Source organism: Pogoniulus pusillus, chromosome 28, assembly GCF_015220805.1.
Source record: "Pogoniulus pusillus isolate bPogPus1 chromosome 28, bPogPus1.pri, whole genome shotgun sequence".
Classification (NCBI taxonomy): Eukaryota; Metazoa; Chordata; class Aves; order Piciformes; family Lybiidae; genus Pogoniulus; species Pogoniulus pusillus.
Genome location: NC_087291.1, coordinates 15,674,672 through 15,693,498, shown reverse-complemented (window position 1 = coordinate 15,693,498; position 18,827 = coordinate 15,674,672). Strand labels below are relative to the sequence as shown.

The 18,827-nt window shown below is 51.6% G+C and overlaps 1 protein-coding gene across 2 annotated transcripts in view; it reads left to right on the top strand.

The window, feature by feature from the left end:
• Window positions 1–8,300: 8,300 nt before the first annotated feature.
• NXPH1 (neurexophilin 1) overlaps window positions 8,301–18,827 on the top strand; it is a 155,477-nt gene continuing 144,950 nt past the window's right edge. The window contains exons 1-2 of one of the 2 annotated variants that reach the window (XM_064167065.1): window positions 8,301–8,888; window positions 10,008–10,169. In XM_064167065.1, the coding sequence (XP_064023135.1) occupies window positions 10,116–10,169 (54 nt within the window). In that variant the 5' untranslated portion in view covers window positions 8,301–8,888; window positions 10,008–10,115. Of the gene's footprint in view, window positions 9,147–10,007; window positions 10,170–18,827 lie in introns of both variants that reach the window. The other variant, XM_064167064.1, reaches the window with a different exon arrangement.

Sequence of the window (18,827 nt, the reverse complement as noted above, 5' to 3'; positions counted from 1 at the left end):
GAGTCAAAGCAAGCTGAAAGAGTGCAGAGCTCCATGCATCTCACTCAAGACTTGCCCAGGAGCCCATTTCTTCTTAGCTGCAGCCAGTGGCCACGGTGTTGGGCATGAAGCATTCCGTGTCTGAGCTCAGCTCTCAGGCTGTTCTCACCCAGACTGTTTATCCTTTTATCAGCTGCTTTCTTAAAAGAGAATAAGCTTCCTTTTGGACACCAGCAGTTCCAGTGATTCACCTTCCTGATGTTGCCAGAGCTCTGAGGCTCTTGATTGCAGTGTGCAAAAGCTGTGGCTCCAGCCTGGCTCCCTGTTGCATGGACAAGTGTGTAGCAGAAGATCCAGCACCACTGCGTGTTCACCTCGCTCTAACTTGTTTGGCACAACCCCAGGGGATGGAGAGCAATGGGGAGCCTTGAGTGTGAGTACTCCAGCAGCAGGAGAGGCCAGCCTGATGCCCTGCCCTGGTTTTGGCTGCAGCTGCTCTGTAGAGTGACAATTTTTTTCTTCAGATTGTTGGCCCAACACTTTTTGGTGTTCTTTTATCAATACAATTGGCACAAGAAAAAGTGGCAGAGGGAAAGACCACAAGAGATCTGTCTCCTCACAGTGGCTGTGACACTGTGTTGGGGAGTTATTGCTGCTTGCAACATAGAATCATAGGATCAGCCAGGTTGGAAGAGACCTCCAAGCTCAGCCAGTCCAACCTAGCACCCAGCCCTGAACAATCAGCCAGACCATGGCACTAAGTGCCTCAGCCAGGCTTGGCTTCAACACCTGCAGGCATGGTGACTCCACCACCTCCCTGAGCAGCCCATTCCAATGCCAATCACTCTCTCTGACAACAACTTCCTCCTAACATCCAGCCTAGACCTGCCCTGACACAACTTGAGACTGTGTCCCCTTGTTCTGTTGCTGGTTTCCTGGCAGAAGAGGCCAACCCCACCTGGCTACAGCCTCCCTTCAGGTAGCTGTAGACAGCAATGAGGTCACCCCTGAGCCTCCTCTGCTGCAGGCTAAACCAGACAGTTGACTGTCCTGCTTCAGGAGTGGCTGCATGGCATCACTGGGGCATGTGTGATATAGAGCCAGGATGCCCTGATCTGCCAGGCTTCAGAGCAGATGCTTTGCTGTTCTTCCTCATTCTCTGCGAGGTGGCCTCCTCTCCTGAATGATCAGGGTTTATGAAGCCTTCTTGTCCAAGTCATGAAAAGTGATGGGCTCCTAGCAGCTTAACAGCAGCTGCTATGGTGATGCCTTGGGTTGCAAGCATCCTTCCTTCCTCCAGCCCTGCAGGCAGTCCAAGAAGCTTTTAGGGACCTCCTTCCTTTCTTCTTTGCCATCACACAGAATGTAAAGACAACTGGCATAGAATCAGAGAATCATTTCACTTGGAAAATCCCTTTAAGATCATTGAGTCCAACCATTCTCTAACTCTGCCAAGTCTGGGGCAAAGCCATGTCCCTCAGCACCACATCTCTGCCTCCTTGAAACACCTCCAGTGATGAAGATCCAACCACTTCCCTGGGGAGTCTGTTCCAGTGTTTGAAAAACTTCCCAGGGAAGAAGCTTCTCCTTATACCTAATCTAAACCTCCCTTGGTGCAACTTGAGCCCATTTCCTCTCATCCTATCACTCATTACTATGCAGAAGACACAGACTACCACCTTGCTCCAAGCTCCTTTCAGTCCTTACAGCCTCTCTCCCACATCAATTCCTACTTCAAGGCAGTTGAACTCTTTTATTCAGCTCTCTTGTATGAAGCTTTCCCAGCTGCCACTGTAGGCATTGTGTTGTTTTGCAATTAAAAAGCATAGACACACACAGAGAGATATTAATAAAACTTTTCTTATCAAGTTTTATTATTTCAACAAGTGTTGCTGTCAGCTAATAATCCCTAGAGTGGCCATCAGGAAGTATTCCAATAATTGGATTTTAATTAAGCAATTCACTTAGTCCTGCACTATTTTTGAAATCTAATTATGTCTTCAGGAAACTCACCCAAGTTGTGGTGTTTTCTGGACAATGTGCTAACTCTTTCCACTGTTCAAAGTTCATTTCCTTCCTTCTTCCCTTCCTCCTTCCTTCCTCCTTCATTCTCTCCTTTCCTTCCTTCCTTCCTTCCTTCCTTCCTTCCTTCCTTCCTTCCTTCCTTCCTTCCTTCCTTCCTTCCTCCCTCCCTCCCTCCCTCCCTCCCTCTTTTCCCTTCCTTTCTTCCTCCCACTTTCTTCTTCCCTCCCTTCCTTCCTTCCTTCCTTCCTTCCTTCCTTCCTTCCTTCCTTCCTTCCTTCCTTCCTTCCTTCCTTCCTTCCTTCCTTCCTTCCTTCCTTCCTTCCTCCCTCCCTCCCTCCCTCCCTCCCTCCCTCCCTCCCTCTTTTCCCTTCCTTTCTTCCTCCCACTTTCTTCTTCCCTCCCTCCCTCCCTTCCTTCCTTCCTTCCTTCCTCCCTCCCTCCCTCTCTCCCTCCCTCCCTCCCTCCCTCCCTCCCTCCCTCCCTCCCTCCCTCCCTCCCTCCCTCCCTTTTTCCCTTCCTTTCTTCCTCCCACTTTCTTCTTCCCTTCCTTCCTTCCTTCCTTCCTTCCTTCCTTCCTTCCTTCCTTCCTTCCTTCCTTCCTTCCTTCCTTCCTTCCTTCCTTCCTTCCTTCCTCCCTCCCTCCCTCCCTCCCTCCCTCCCTCCCTCTTTTCCCTTCCTTTCTTCCTCCCACTTTCTTCTTCCCTCCCTCCCTTCCTTCCTTCCTTCCTTCCTCCCTCCCTCCCTCTCTCCCTCCCTCCCTCCCTCCCTCCCTCCCTCCCTCCCTTTTTCCCTTCCTTTCTTCCTCCCACTTTCTTCTTCCCTTCCTTCCTTCCTTCCTTCCTTCCTTCCTTCCTTCCTTCCTTCCTTCCTTCCTTCCTTCCTTCCTTCCTTCCTTCCTTCCTTCCTCCCTCCCTCCCTCCCTCCCTCCCTCCCTCCCTCCCTCCCTTTTTCCCTTCCTTTCTTCCTCCCACTTTCTTCTTCCCTCCCTCCCTTCCTTCCTTCCTTCCTTCCTTCCTCCCTCCCTCCCTCCCTCTCTCCCTCCCTCCCTCCCTCCCTCCCTTTTTCCCTTCCTTTCTTCCTCCCACTTTCTTCTTCCCTTCCTTCCTTCCTTCCTTCCTTCCTTCCTTCCTTCCTTCCTTCCTTCCTTCCTTCCTTCCTTCCTTCCTTCCTTCCTTCCTTCCTTCCTTCCTTCCTTCCTTCCTTCCTTCCTTCCTTCCTTCCTTCCTCCCTCCCTCCCTCCCTCCCTCCCTCCCTCCCTCCCTCCCCTTCTCTCACGGGTGTTGCCAGAAGCCTTCTGGTGCCTGTAGTGCCCCCGTGGAGGGCTGGCCAGCTCTAACGGCTGGAATACATGCAGAACGCAAAGTCCACTCTCCGTTATCACCTTATGTAAGAAAAGAAGCTCCCTATGCAAAGGTGGTTAGGAAGCTTTTTTACTTCTTGTATTCATGATCCTGAGATTATTTTTTCCCCTCCCCCTCTCCTTGGATTTAAAGGCATTATTAATGAGAAAGTCCTGCAGCTAAGCTTGGCTGTAAGTTTCATTTAGGTAGCCAATAATTTGTCTTCTCTCACCTCGTCTGGAGTATTTTGGGAACAATCCTGAGTGTCTGTGTGCATGCTGAGTGTCACCTGGAATAAGTTTAGTGAAGCCTGTAGGCTTTGCTCATATTTACATCACAGAAGCACTGAGTGGTCCAGACACTGCTGTTTGCACATTACTTTGGAGTCTCTATTTTCTGGGCTGCTGAGCGCCGCATCTCACTCCAACGTCGTTTGAGCCCCTCACGACACAGCAACAGGAGAAACAATTAAGAGCACCACGAATCCAAGGCATTTCTTTCTGAAGTGGTTGGAGCATTCCTGTGTTTTCCCATATGGAACACAGAATAACACCACTTCACAGTAGGCCTTTGACTGTAAGTAGGCAGAAATCGATATAATAAAACTCAAAGTCTCGCAGAGATACTTTTATATTTAGAAATCTGAATGGTACACACAGTCATACCCTGACCTTGAAAGCATGGAAAGAAAATGTGACAGGGAGCTCTGGTTGTAGTATTTATACTACCCATTAACACCAAAATAAAGGATTCTGTTCCAATGTGAAGATTTCCTTGAAACAAAAGAGATCGATTTGAACCGTGAAGAGGGGAAGGGATAAGAAGAGAAGGTCTGATGAATGAATGGCTGGCAATATGAAGAACATTTCAGTTGGATGGTTTACATGAGTGATATGAAGCATCTGGCCTGTACACTGTACAGTACAAATATAGAAAAGCTGTGGAGGCCATAATCTGTCACTGTAGTGCATATGCAACTCCAGTTGCATTCAATAGTACTTCAACGTGCATATAGATGAGCTGGTATTTGCTTACAGCACAGCCTGATTTTTTATTTCAAGACAGCATTGTTGACATTTTAACTCTTCCTCTACAGAGATGGGGCAAACACTGACTGTAAGAGACAAAACTACCAGCTGAGGCACTGACTGTAATCCTGAAACACAGAGAGCAAAGTAATGGTTAAGAGCAAACTGAAAAAAAAAAGGTAATCCTTGTTAAGCTGCATCAATTTTGTATCTTCTTTGACTTGCTTCAGCCCTTATTACCCTGACCCTCCTTTGCCTTTCTAACTTATTTATTTATGCCAAGCAGGACTTCCAAAATGAGAATCACAGAACCACAGAATCACACAACATTAGAGGTTGGAAGGGACCTTCAGAGATCACAGAGTCATAGAATGATAGAATGTCAGGGGCTGGAAGGGACCTTCAAAGCTCAGCCAGTCCAGTCCAACTTCCCTGCCACAGCAGGATCACCTAGAACAGATCACACATCCAGGCAGGTTTTGAGTATGTCCAAAGAGGGAGACTCCACAACTCCCCTGGGCAGCCTGTTCCAGTGCTCTGTCATCCTCACAAGGAAAAAGTCCTCCTCATGTTTAAAGGAAACTTCCTATGCCTCAGCTTCCACCCAGTGCCTCTTGGCCTGGCATTGGGCATCACCCAGCAGAGCCTGGCTCTAGCCTCCTGTCACTCACCTGCACATCTTTATAACCATTGCTGAGGTCACCTCTCCATCTCTTCTCCAAGCAGCACAACCCCAGCTCCCCCAGGCTCTCCTCATAACAGAGCTGTTCCATTCCCTTCATCATCACAACTAATCCCCCTGCCAAAGCAGAATATGACCCAGGGTAGTCTGCCCAGGAATGCATCCAGATAGGTCTTGAGTGTCTGCAGAGAAAGAGACTCCACAACCTCTAAATCATGGCCTGTATGAATAACATTCCATGGAATTCATGGAATTGGAATCCATGGAATTGAATGTTCAGGCAGGTTATCTACAGTATGTAGCAAATTCAGCACAGCAACTTGATAGTTGTCATTGCAGCTTGGTATTCTCTTTGAGTGCCTCACACAGCTAAACCCTGTGCCCATCTCCCCTTGGAACCTATAGCAACTACTATTCACTTGCTATCACCTCTGGATTTTCTGCTGGAGACCCTTTCAGTTCTCCAAGCCAGGAAGCTGTCTTTGCAGTGACAGGGACAATGTCAAAACATTAGAATCTATTTTAAAGCTTGGAAAAAACCCAACAATCCCATTGTATTTTATACCTCAATTATGTTCTGGGTTTGTTTTTTAAGTCCCATTAGTAAACCCCCAATTTTTGATTCTTTAAAACCTCACCAGCTGACACTACCGTGCTGGGGAGCTTATTGCTAAGGTTACAAACAGCATCCAAATGGTGGAAATTCAAATTCACTTTAAGCAAGAAAAAATAAAGAATCTAATATTCCACTTAAGCTGCTGTACTAATATCACAGAATCAAAGTCAAAAGACTAAAAACTCCTAAATGTCAGGTTTTCAGAAGCATTGCATTCCTTTAGAAAAAGCATCACGTGTTCACAGCTGGAATACTTTAGAGCCTGATTTGCTTTGATTTTTAGTGGGAAAAAAAAAAACCAGTCCAGGCTGCCATATGCTCCTTGCTCCTTTCTTTTGCAGTGACAGCTGAGGGAAGGTGCAGCCCAAACAGCATTTCTGAAGGATGGCTCAGTTCTGCTGTAGTTGAAGAGTTTGCCCAGTAGTCTTTGGCTAAAGAGGCCAGATGAAGAGCAAAGAATCATAGAATCATAGAATCAAGCAGGTTGGAAGAGACCTCCAATCTCATCCAGTCCAACCTAGCACCCAGCCCTATCCAATCAACCAGACCATGGAACTAAGTGCTCCAGCCAGGCTTTGCTTCAACACCTCCAGGCACAGCGACTCCACCACCTCCCTGGGCAGCCCATTCCAATTCCAATCACTCTCTCTGCCAACAACTTCCTCCTAACATCCAGCCTATACTTCCCCTGGCACAACTTGAGTCTGTGTCCCCTTGTCCTATTTCTGCTTGCCTGGCAGCAGAGCCCAACCCCACCTGGCTACAGCCTCCCTTCAGGTAGTTGTAGACAGCAAGAAGCCCTCAGTGAAGCCAATGAGACCTTGGATCAGACCCAGCTTGGCAGAAAAATGGGTTCATCCATCCTTAAGCACTATACCAGTTACTGACAACTCAAGTAGATTCTATACAGACTGGGCCAGTCACAGGAAATCTCACTGAATTTACAGGGGGCTGAGATGAAGAGGAGTTGTGCTTGTGATTCCAATGGAGGCAGGAGTTCCTCCTCAGTGCTCTCCTAAATGAGATATAAGGATCTGGATGAGAAAGAATGGGAGGACCTTCTTCTCTTTGATGGGGTAAAAGACCAGTTCTTCCTTTGCCATTTCCAAAACAAAGACCTTAGTGATCAAACCTTGGAGAAGCTGAAGCAAGTATACACAGATGGTAGAGGTGAGTAGTTCCTTCTTGACAAATTTATGTCTTCTTCAGGAACATGACCCATGGAAATCTTGCAGACTTTGCATTTGCTTTCCTTGCTCCATATTATTAACCTGGTAATCTCTTAGATAAGGTAGGAGCAACCATGCTGGGTCTAAGCAAGTGCCATCACCAAAGATCAGCACTACATTCCTCACAGCTTATGATGAGCTTGCTCCATGCAAGGAGAGCAACATCTACATCTCTCTCTAATTCTAGACTGATTACTGAGTATGGACAAAGCTGCTCACTTCTGAGGAAGTAAGAGTGGGTTAGATAGGAAGGAGGGAGTTGGATGGGAAAAGGCAGATGTAGTTTGTTATTTGTTACCCATTTGAAAGCAGATGTCCCTAGGTAGCTTCAGCCTGCTCTGTAGTGCAGAGGCTGTCTGGAGGGGCAGGATGGCAGCATGATTCCTCGCAGGCTGCACACTGCTGTTCAAAGCTGTGACGTGAGCACTCCACATGCCTTGCAGGGTGATGGGACTGGAGACATCTGGGGGTGTCCATTTTCCAGGTGTTTGGAGCAGAAAGGGCCATGGAGGTGGCTCTGATGCAGCTCTTTGAAGAAGTACTCATTACCTTCCTCCTTCTTTCCCTGTTCCCCTTTTATTACAAATGTTCCAAACTCAGACCCCCAAATTAAATCTGTATTTTACAGCTTGGTACTGAAGCCTCTGATTGCAGATATTAATTGCCAGGATGTGCTCTGAGGGAAGCAAGGATTTGGCAGGACAACTGAAGTCCTCTTTTTCTCTCTCATTTGCCTCTCTGTGCAGCATGCTGGCTTGCTTCGTGGTTCTCCTTTGGGAGGTGATAAATCTGAGTTTTGCTATCGAATCTAGGCATCTGGTAAGGCTACCCTGTGCTGTTGGTATCCTCCCCTTCACCCTGTCCCAATGTCACCCTGGTAATGGTACAGTTTGGGGGATGGAAGAGGGCTGGAAAACCCCCATAGGGCTCCTTGTAGAGAAGAAGGAAAACAAGGTCGATGAGACCTTTCCCGTTGCATGACAGCTGGCGGGATTAGCCACAGTACCGGGCAGGGATGAGCTTTCCAGCTTCACTCCTAGAGGCTGTCCAGCTACAGGTTTCTGCTTGCGGGGGAGAAGCAGCCCTTCCATCCCAGAGCCTGGCTCCTGCAGCGGTCTCCCAGCTCTGCTCCCCTGTCCCAACACCTCGGTGCCTGGCTGGCGGGCACCCCCTGCCTCCACAGGCTAAGCAGCACTGCCGCTGGACGGGACACCCCTGAGGGAGGTGGGAAAACCAAAATGAAAGGAAAGAAAGACGAAGGAGGTGCTCTCTCGGGCTCCTTCCAGGCGCTGGGCAGACAGCCGGCAGCCTCGGGCTGGCGGAGAGGGAAAGGGCAGGGCGGGCATCGCAGGCAGCCCAGGTGGGGAAAGCAGCACTGACAGCAGTGCAAGCAGCGCAGGCAGCCCAGGCAAGGTGGACAAGTGCAGGCAGCCCGGATAGGGAAAGCAGCAGCGATAGACAGTGCAGGCAGCTCGGGCAGGGCAGACAGCGCAGGCAGTGCAGACAGCGCAGGCAGTGCAGACAGCGCGGACAACGCGGGCAGGGAAGGCAACAGTGACAGACAAGGCAGGCAGCAGCGGGCAGCGGAAGGCAGCTCGCAGCGCCCGGGGAGGGCTCTGATTCATCACCCCGTTCAGAGGAGAGGATGGGACGCCGCTGAACTCCCCTTTCTCTCTCCTCCCTTCCCCCCCTTCGCCAAGCAAGCCCCCCCCCCCCCTCTCCTCCCCCCTCCGCTGCTCTTTCTCTCTCCCTAAGCAGTGAGGCTCGGACAGTGCTCGGCTCCAGCGCTTTATTTTAAGATGATCGGCCAAGGTCTTTGCAGATAGATTTTATCTGAAGTTAAATAGCAGGCGCTGGCCGCTCCCTCGCCAATAAGTCATTTTTAATAGAGACAAATCGCCCTGGACGCCCCGGAGCGCCGGTGCCGCCGCTCCTTGCCCGCTCCCCCCGCCGAAGGCGAGCGGGCAGCCCAGGCAGCTCCCTCCTCCCGTAAGTGTCCTGCTTGGCGGAGCCGAAGCGCGGCCGTGTGCGGAGAAGGGGAGGCGAGAGTGGGGGGGAAGAGCCAGCCAGTCGCCCCGCCGCCCTGACAGTGCCTGCGCCGGATGCGGAGCGGCCGCGGGACGCCTCGGTGCGGAGCGCGGCGAGGAGATGCGCAGGGTCGGCGGGCTACGCCGCGGCGCTCGGCCCCTCTAGGCTCGCCCATGGAGCGCCCCGCGGAGCCCCGGCCGCCGTCGGACACCCCACGCCGTACGTATCCCCGCCGTGCCCCCCCCGCGGTCCCGGGGCTGTCCGCGGGGCGCGGGGGCGGAGGAGGGCTGGGGTCGGGGATGGGGATCCGCGCCGATCGGAGCTCCCCGGGGCGCCGGTCCGGGGCAGGCGCAAGGCACGATGCGCCTTAGGAGCGGCGGAGGGAGGTGGGCACTTGTGGGTATAGGCAGAGTCAGCTTGGGGGTCCCGAAGGCGAAGCTTTTCGCCTCAGCTTTAGGAATCCGGGAGCAGCCGGAGCCCCGATCCCAGTGTCTTCTGCCCCTTCTTCCCGCTCCCTCGCCTCTTCGCTCTCCAGCGCACTGCCGGGCAGCTGCCGCCCGGTCCCCGCCAAGGATGCGCAGGCAGGGCAGGACAGGGCAGGGCTGGTGATGGCACTCCTGGGGCGTCCCCGCCAGGGCAGGGCACGACAGCGCTGGTGGCGGCACCCCCGGGCCGTCCCAGTCAGGGCAGGGCAGAGCTGGCGATGGTACCCCTGGGCTGTCCCAGACAGGGTAGGGCTGGCGGTGGCATGCCCGGGCCGTCCCAGTCCACACCACGGGGCTCTCCTGCCCAGTTAAACGACTGAGCGCCGGGGAGCGCTGCCTACCGACGCTCTGCAGCCAACCCGGACAGTGCGATCACTTTGCTCTGACGCTGGATTAACTCGATTTTACTCGTGCTTTTTTGTTGTTTGGTTGGATTTTTGATTTTGTTTTGTTTTGTTTCCCCCCACCCCCAGCCAAACACCCCATCTCCTCCTTCTATCCCGCCCCCCTTTCCCTACACACCTCTTTTCCTCCCTTGTCTCAAAGCCTAACCTTGTCTTGTGGTCATGGGGTCTATAATTTCATTTTTGTCTAGGCTGGTGAGAGCTCTGCTTGTTCTGTAAAGTGGATGTCAGGTGGATCTATGCTCTGGAAGGAACAAAGAGACAGCGAAGGCAGCGCGGGGGAAGTTTGAGCGGCGAGGATGCAGGCTGTGTACTGGTACGCGGTCCTTCTGCTGCAGCCCACCCTCTACCTGGTGAGTGCCCCCGACCCTCTCGCAGGGGCCGGGGATTGGGGGCAGCTCGGAGGGAAGGAGGGCACCAGTCTGGCGGAGAACGGCCAAACTCACTGTAACTACCCTGTGCCCGTCCTCCCGCGGTCGTGCCGGGGCTCAGGCGGGATCGCTCGGCAGGGCGTAGAGGGGGCCAAGCCTGTAACTTCTCCGCGGAGAAGGGGCGCACCCCCGGAAAAGAGCGGGGCCGGGGGCTCCCGGGACGAGCGAACCGATGCCACCTCACGGGCCGGGTCTCCGGTGCCTGAGGGGCCACCGGAGCCCACTCGAAGGGTGCCCGCCTAGGCTGTGGGCTAGAGGCAACTTCTTGCCCTCGATTCCCTCTTGCTGATGAGAGCTCTGTGGCCCCGTGTGCCACTACGGGCGACGCTGCACAAGCCGCTATTTTCCGCCTGAAGTGTCACTGACTTTAGTAGCAAAGCTCCTCTCAGATTGCCGCGGGAGCACGAGCAAACAGCGGCGTTATCTCCTTTCACACACACTTTATTCCCTCCACAACCGCCGCGAACACGAACAACGCTCAGCTGCTCCTTTGCAGCCCGTAGTCTCGTCTCGCCGGCCAGGCAAACGCTCGGCGTGGCGCCGTCTCTTTTTGCAGAAGAGCGGCCCGGAGAAGCACCCCGGAGCCCGGTGCCGAGACAGGCAACGGCCTGGCTTCGGCTTCCGCTCTGCTTCCGCGGTCGCCGGGTGCTGTTTGAGTCGTCGCTCCCTGCATTGTCGCGGATGAGCCGCCGGGGGGCGCTACAGTGCAGCGCGGCGGAGGGCGGCGCAACCAATCCCAAGCGGTTCAGGGGCGGGGCTGGGGCGCGCTCCTACCGCGGACGCGCAGGGGCGGGGGCGCGCCTGGCCCGGCCCGGCCCGGCCCGTGGTGGGTCCTTTGATGGGCCCTGCGGTGGGTCCAGCACCTCGGAGCCGCCCGAGGTGGGTCCCGCCTGATGGCCCCTAGCCGCACCGTCTGCCGCGGGTTTCTCTCCTCCCCGTGAATTTTATAGCCGGGAGTAGGGCGGGGAGCGGGGGAGCGGGGAGAAAAGTGCGTGGCGAATAATCTATCAAAAAGCCGGAGCGAGATCGATACGTCGTGTTAAATTTTAAATGTGTTTGCTGGCAGTTAAACTGCTCTCGACTCATTACAACAACAGTGCTGGATTTATTCTAATGCGCTGCAGTCTGAACAACAAGAGCATTAATTCTCCTTTAATTGTAAACTGGGAGCATTTGAAAACCATTCAGTGTGCAAATTATGCTGATTCAATTACCGTTTAGTTACAGACTTCATTACCTGAATGCCTTTTTTTTCCCCCCTCTTCTTCTTTTCTTTGGCTTTTCCCCTCCCCCCCCCCCCCCCCCTTTCTTTCCGAGGTTTTGGCTCTGCAGAGTAAAGGAGATGATTTTTGCAGTTTCCCTCGAAATAATGCGAAATCTGAGACTATATATATATATATATATATATTACATAAATGAGGAATAAAAGCCAAGCTAAGGGGAGGGGAAGCGCTAGTCGGCTGGGCTGTCTTCTGCCAAAACACTCATATGTGTGTGTGTGTGTGTAAAGGGAGCCAAAGGGTTTCCCTATCTAACTCGATTGTTCTGAGTCGGTATTTCCATGGGTTTTGCCGATATTTTCCTATTCTTTTTTTGTTTAGGGGAGTGACTCTGAGAGTTTCTATTAGGCCATCGCGTGGTAATAACGCGTTTATTAGTGAAGTTCTGATTAAAAGCTTCAGCGTGGTGCCACAACCCAGCAAGGTGCAGCAGTTAGTCCATCTGTGCCCATCGCTCTGTGCGAACCAGAGCAGTTCCACTTAGGAATTACATTTCCAGTCCCCAACCTGTTAGGAAGAGTAAATGAAATGGCATCACAACCAGCTTCCTATTGAGTTTGTTTGAAAAAAAAATAATCTTTTTTAGAGGGGTCAATATTATCACGGAGAGGAAAAACAGCACATCCACACACCACCCCCCCCTACACCCCGCCCGCATGAACTAGGCTGTGTTCAATAATAGTGAATGGCCCCGGCTAGACTGGACTGCCTCCAAGTTACCCATCTACAGACAGTCACTGGTTTGTGATTTCACACAGCAAAAGGCTGCTCCTTCTTTCCCTTTTCCTTCCCCCACCGTTAAAACTCTTCCTGATGAAAGAATAAAACAGTAGTCGTGCTTTCCCACCCCTTTTTTAATAGAGCCATATGCCATCCAGCCTCATTGCCTGAAATTTATAGAGGTCATGGCCGACCAGAACGAGTTGGAATTTTGCTGGGTTAGGGATGGTTCGTCCTATTATGTTTATTGATAAGGACATTAGTTAGCCTCTGCGAGACATGCATTTTCTGCTTGTTTCGAGCCGGGCAGTGTATTGAGAATGTTTTATTTGATTTGCAGTGGAAGTGCATTTCCTTTGGCCTAAACGGATAACTCGGGACTTATTTGGTAGAATTAGGAGTTAACCTTTAAAGACTTGCAGTTATTTTTATTCTTCTTCACGTTTAAAAAGCTGCAGAAAGTCTTCGAGCAGCTACGCTTGGTCTTGTTTACCACGAAACTCCACCGCTGTTCTTTCGAAAACGTTTTAGTCTTATCCTAATGCACAATGTTTTCTTAACAGCGCTGTGCCGAGCTCCAAATCGTCATTAAAGAGTCACGTCAATACTAAAAGAGGGGAAAAAACCCAATAATCCCAAACCAACCAACCACCCGGAGATCGCACACTCTTTTAGGTTTGAGCTCTCTTTGTTTAGAAGGACACCAGTGTTTTACACAATTTCCTTAATGGGAACCTTCTTGTTTAATTCCTGCCTGGCTGCCGATGAATTTCCAGTCTGACACCACAGGGCAGTAAAACGTCAGCCTGTTTCTCTTAATTTCTTTACTATATTTTTTTTCCTCCTGAGTGGAAGCAACATGCCGCAGAAGCGACTACAAAAGGCGCGGGCTACTGGCAAGGACGGCAAAGATTCTAAACTAGTTACTTCTCGCTGGCACAGGTCAATCACGGCCCCGAAGGAGGAGGCAGATTCTTTTCGTACGGGGTGGGTACGGTCTCAGGCTGGGGACCGCTGCCGGCGGGCGCCCGCCCCGTCTTACCGCTCCCGGCCGCCGGACAGACCCGGCGCACACCTCCGCACACCGCCGGGAGACGGAATGGAGAAATCTCTTCTAGACTGCGGGAGTTTTAGCTTCCCAGCATGTCCACAGGCTCTGCCTTCTTATGCTCCAGGCTGGAACTTCCCGTAGGAAGCAAGTAAGGAATGATCCATACACCTGCTTTGCCGGGATTGCTCCGGGTTAAGACTTCGTCTCACTACTTGGCTGCTCCTCACTCGGTTTAGCGTGTGCGGACAGTCGGAGTTTTGCGTTGCATGCTGCTAGGGTAAGGATCCCTCCCTCTCAGCACCTCCAGCTTGTCATTCTTTCCCAGCAAAGCGTTTCTTTCACCGGTGCGTTTGTAAGCCAGGACCTACAGCTAGGCTGGCTGGCACAGCGTTTCCACTCCGCGCAGAATTTAAGCAGGGCAAGAGCGAATGGAGGGGTGATTTTTCATACACACCTCCGCCCCTCCGAGGGCTGCTAGCAGGTTGTTTCTCAGGGGGAAGCTTCTCTCCGCGGCGCTTTGCCAGAGAAGTACAAGCTAGGGGCTCCTGGGGCACCTTGTTTTACAGGCAGTGGCTTGGACAGAGGGTTTTGGAAGCAGCTTGCTGTTCCCCTTCCGGGGCCGGACTGGGGTTTTAAAGGTCTGTTCCACACCTTCACTGTAGTTTGGAAGCCTTCTGACAAGCTTTCCTGCAAGATATGTTGTCAGTAATAGAGGTTAAAAATTGTCCCCAGTGGTGACACACTTGGTACGGTGTTTGCTGAGGGGGTAAAGAAGGGGTTGGTGCCTCTAGAGTTTGTGTACATTTAATTTCGCTCAGTGTGGCACTGTTTGCGGTCATTTCACCCCGGTTAATGAAAGCTATGGAGACCGTCAAGAGCTATCACGTGCCGGAGGAAATAAGTTTATATATCTATTTTTTTCTCTCTCCTTTTATTTTTTTTTTTTTTGGTGGGTGTGTGTTTGTTTGAAGATGCTGATTGTGTCCTACTTTGTCAGCAGAGGAAAGAAAAAAGCACAACCCTCTATAGGCAGAGGAGATAAAACAGAAAACAAAAGAGAAAGCATTGTCCTGTCGTAATCACCACCCCCAGGATTCTCGCAGAGGCATTTGTTGCTGAAAGCGTTCGAGTGTTTCCTTTTTCTCCTCCAAATAAGCGATTTCTTGCAAATTTCAATTTGACGTCGAAGGCGTGGAGGGGGAGTGTGGGGGTGGTGGTGGTGGGGGAGCAGAGCGCTTGGCGTGGAGGGAGAGAAGAAGTGGCTTTTGGTGCCAGAATTTATGTAGCCTAGAGACGATCCTGCTTCCTCTTCCCGAAGGAGTTTGAGAGACGCTTTGGTGGGAGTGTAGGGGGAATAATTATCCTTTTGGAAGGTAAGGCTCTGGATTACCAAGGGAGCTCGGACCTCGTGTAGGAGAAACAGATGTACCTGCGCTCCAGGTATTTTTCTGTTAAGAGGAGGGTAGTGCATTCTTTCCCAGTCTTCCTTCTTTCCTAAGTAGGGGTTTCCTCGCACCTAAATGTCCTTTTCCAGGTGTCTAGTGCACAGGGTTTTAATTTCTTAACTCGCTGGAGAAAGCAGTCTGGAGCGGATTTCACCTCGTACGGAGGGAGGCACCTGAATATAACCTAATATCCCCGCCTCTCTGTGACTAGCCAAATCTTCCAAGTCGGTACCTAGAGGTATCCATTTTAAGCTCTTCAGTATTTCCCTGCCTCTCTAACCCGCCATTTTAATTAACAAAAAAGCCAATTTCCCAGCCGTCTTGGCAAGTGCCGTGAAGCAGGTGAAGAAACCAATTGCTCGGAATAGCCAGCACTTGGGGAAAATGAATATGGGACCCATCCTTCCCTCCCTAGGGCTGGTTTCAGTTCGCCCGATTGGGTCTGGGTGAAGTTAAGCTCTGATTTATCAGATAGTTTACCTCCCAGCTCGCTCTTCTTGTAACCACCTCCTGGGTGCTTTGTAAATACAGCTTTAGCTTGCCTTTCCCTCTCCCCCCCCCCCCCCCCTCCACGCAGCAGATTGACATGTTGACGATTCTGCTTTAAGGAATGTGACAATAAAGTGGGAAACCAAAGGCTGGCAAGCACTTCATCAAGGATAAAAAGGTTCTGCTGTAAGGATGTCACTCAATTTATTGTGAAAGTCGAATGAATTACGTTTAATGAAAGTGCTCCCCAGATGAATATTACCAGCAATTTCCCGAGTTGGCTCTGTCAGATTGATATGAGGAAATGCCAACCCACATCAAAAAAGATCTCCAATCTCAATTACTATGCAAGCTTTCGAAGAGCTCCTTTTTTTTATTGATATGATATATATTGGCAGGTTCTCAATGCTGCGTGAAGTACTCCCTGTTCAACAGGACAGCACATTCCCTAGCTTGTTGTTTATGCTGTTTAACCTTTATTTATTAAAGAAAAAGAAATCACAAAGTCCCTCCTGCCTGCCTAAACTTCTGCGAGTGCCCTTCTCTCTCATCCTCTTTTCCTTTCCGTGACCCGGAGAGACCAAAGTTGTGTATCTGGCAGAGCGCAGGGGCGATGCTCGTTGCGGGAAGTTTGTTCAGCCCGGATGGACAAAGCCGAAGCTCAAGAGAAGTAACTCGGTTGAAACAATGGCATCGGATCCCCTCATTCTCGGTGTATTTCTAGGCGACCGTCCAGAGGAGGGTAATGTTTGCTACGAGTAGCGATCCCCATATTCCCGCTCTTTCTTCCTCATCCCTCTAGGGCTTCTCTGGGCAAATTAGAAATTCACTAAGCCCGCGAAGAGAGAGAGAGAGAGAGAGAGAGAAAAGCTCTCTGCCGCCTCATCTACATAAGAATTGACTTCGTGAGAGGCTTTTCTGTTCTATTTTAACTACGATGACACCGGTCGCTGCTTAGGGATACAGCTTCTCTTCCCAGAATCCATCTTGCTGGGCTTGCTTGTGATTCAAGGAGGGATTCAGTCAGCTTTCTCCTACCACTTCCTCGTTCTCTTTTTAAACCGAAGAGAAGAGAGAGAGAGGCGGCACCGAAGGACAGCCGGGAGGTACCCGGTACTCCGCAGCAGGACGGGGACGTGGGCATCTTCACGCGTGCGTGCAGCCCTAAAGAGGAAGCAGAAAGAGCTTGTCCTTGTCACACGTCGGGTTAGTTTGGGTTCCCATTTTCCTCTTCGTTGTCGAATTTGCCTCTGAAACTTTCTTCAGTGCTCGATGAGTTCACCTGCATTTCTCTCCCCTGCCGCCTGTTTTTTTGATGTGAAGTGTGCTTTCGCCCCCTCGGTAGGAGGTGTTGAGTGCTTCGCGCCGCGGAAGGCAGGTGCAGGGAGTGCCGGCAAGGGCTTGCAGACCGTCCGGGACAAGGCGGTCTGTAGGTGCGCGGCTCCGCGGCTCCCCTGCCGCAGCCCAGCCGCTGTGCAGCACTGTGGAGAGGTCCCGGGACGGGCGGGCCGCAGCCCCAGCCGGCCGACAGCTGCCGGCGCCGCGGCCGGGGCTCGGCTCGGTCACAGCTTCCGGCCCGCGAACGAGGCCCGGCGCCGCAGAGCAGGCCCGCTCCGCGCCTCCGCGGCCGCGCCCAGCGCCCTGCCCGGGGCTTTGCCTGTCCCCTCCACAGGCCCTTTACCCCGGGCTCAGTCAGCGCCTCGGCTCCCTGCGGCTCAGAGGGCACCCGCGGCCCGCTCGGGATTAGGATGGGGCTTTCCTGCCGGGTGATCAGCCGGGCGGACCATCAGGCCCGTGTGTGTGCTGCTGCTGCCCAGGGCTTTCCCTTAGGGGCGAAGCAGCTGCTTTGTCTTCTGCGGAAAAGCCGACCAGAGGGGCGATATATGAGTGTGGAGGGCAAGAGAGATGGGGTCTTGGATTGAATAATCTGAGAGCCCCGTTGGGATGAGTCTGGGGATCAGAAAGGCTTTTCTGGCGTGCCTGGGTTAGTCTCACTCTATGCCAGGACCGTACCACCCTCTCCTTTTGGGCAGAGGCCAGGGGCACCTCCGAGCACTGAAATCAGCCTGGGCTGTGGGACCTGTCTGACACGGAGACACGAGAGCAGGGAGGGATTAATTGATCCCGACACTTTCTGTCCCGTAGGTCAGGGCAGAGGTGGCTCTCTGACATGGCTGATGTCATTTCTGGGGCAGTGGCACTCTGAGGCACCTGCAAGGGGCAGTCAGATCTTGCTTCCTCTGCTTGCTTGTGTCCTGGCAGCCACTGTTTGGAGTGTGTCCCCACTCCCGCCTTGCTTTCAAGAGGAGATAATCGCAGGCAAGTGCCTCCATCCCTGTAAATCCCCACTGACTATCGACAGAACTGTCTTCTGGAGCTCTGCTGCCTGAAAAGCACTTGTCAATGAAACACCGACTTTTGACAAGGCAGGTGTAAGTGGATGACTGATGGAGAGTCCTTCAACAGAGGAATGTGATGGGAATTGACTGGGCTGAGTGGAAAAACAACCCCCAATCCCCACCGACCCTCCAGATAAGGCCATAAACCATTTCTTCCCAGTCCACATTCTCCCATGAATACCAGTCGCAATCGTGACGCTTTTGCTAGCCACAAACACTTCCCAGCCCCTCTTGATTACACCCTGTGCCCGTGTCTGGTGCCTGGGAACTGCATTGTCTGTTTCAGAGATACTGCTTTTATCTTCCAAATGCCACCCTCATTAATGTCAGTGTCTTGCAGTCCACCTAGTGACAAATGTCTCAGGGACGTTCATCTGCCGTGCACAGTGCATCCATCTCTCCAGGTGCCCTGTCTTTTCCCCTCCAAGGAGTAGCTTAGCAGTATTTTCTTCCTTGTCCTCCCCCTGTGTCTGCTATGAATTGTCCACTAGTTGGTTTCTGTCCTGTTGGTTCTGCCAGTGCCCTCTGGGGTATCACCTCTCCTGTTAATCAGTGTTATCATTTTGGTGAGAGGTTGATCTGTATGTGGAAAGATAATCTGCTCTTTCCACATCTGCAGGTTCTTGAAGAGGGAGGAATCAGCCTCTTTTTTTCCTCCCCCCTCCCCCCTTTGCTTTCTGGGACCCTACAAAATGGTAGTGATACTAGTGCCCTGTTTTCACCATTTTCATTTTCTAGCCCAGAACTGAAGCAAAGCCTAAGGAACAATGACCCCTGTGTGTAGCCTGCTTGTTTCATATTATCTGTGCTCATGCTTGCTCTTTTTCTTTCTTTTTCATTTGAACTTTAGAGAAATTGATAAGCAAAACACAGTTGTGTTTAGTTGAGTTTTGCTGATAGCTGAGCAGGATCCCTAGACTCAGCTTTTAGCAGCAGAGCTGAGAGATGAAGTAATATCTGGGAAGATCTAGTAGATCTGGTAGACTCAGTTCTTGGAATCACCTGTAATTAAACTGTATACATGTGTATGTGTATATATACATATGTATATGTGTGTGTATATGTGTGTGTGTGTATGGGCCTTTAAAATATTGATTAAAGTTGTATTATTTAGATAGAAAAGAGTAGTTTTACAGGTAACTAGTACAGTGTCCTCTGTTGAAAACCAGAAGATGCTGCTTGCTTTCCCAGTAAGA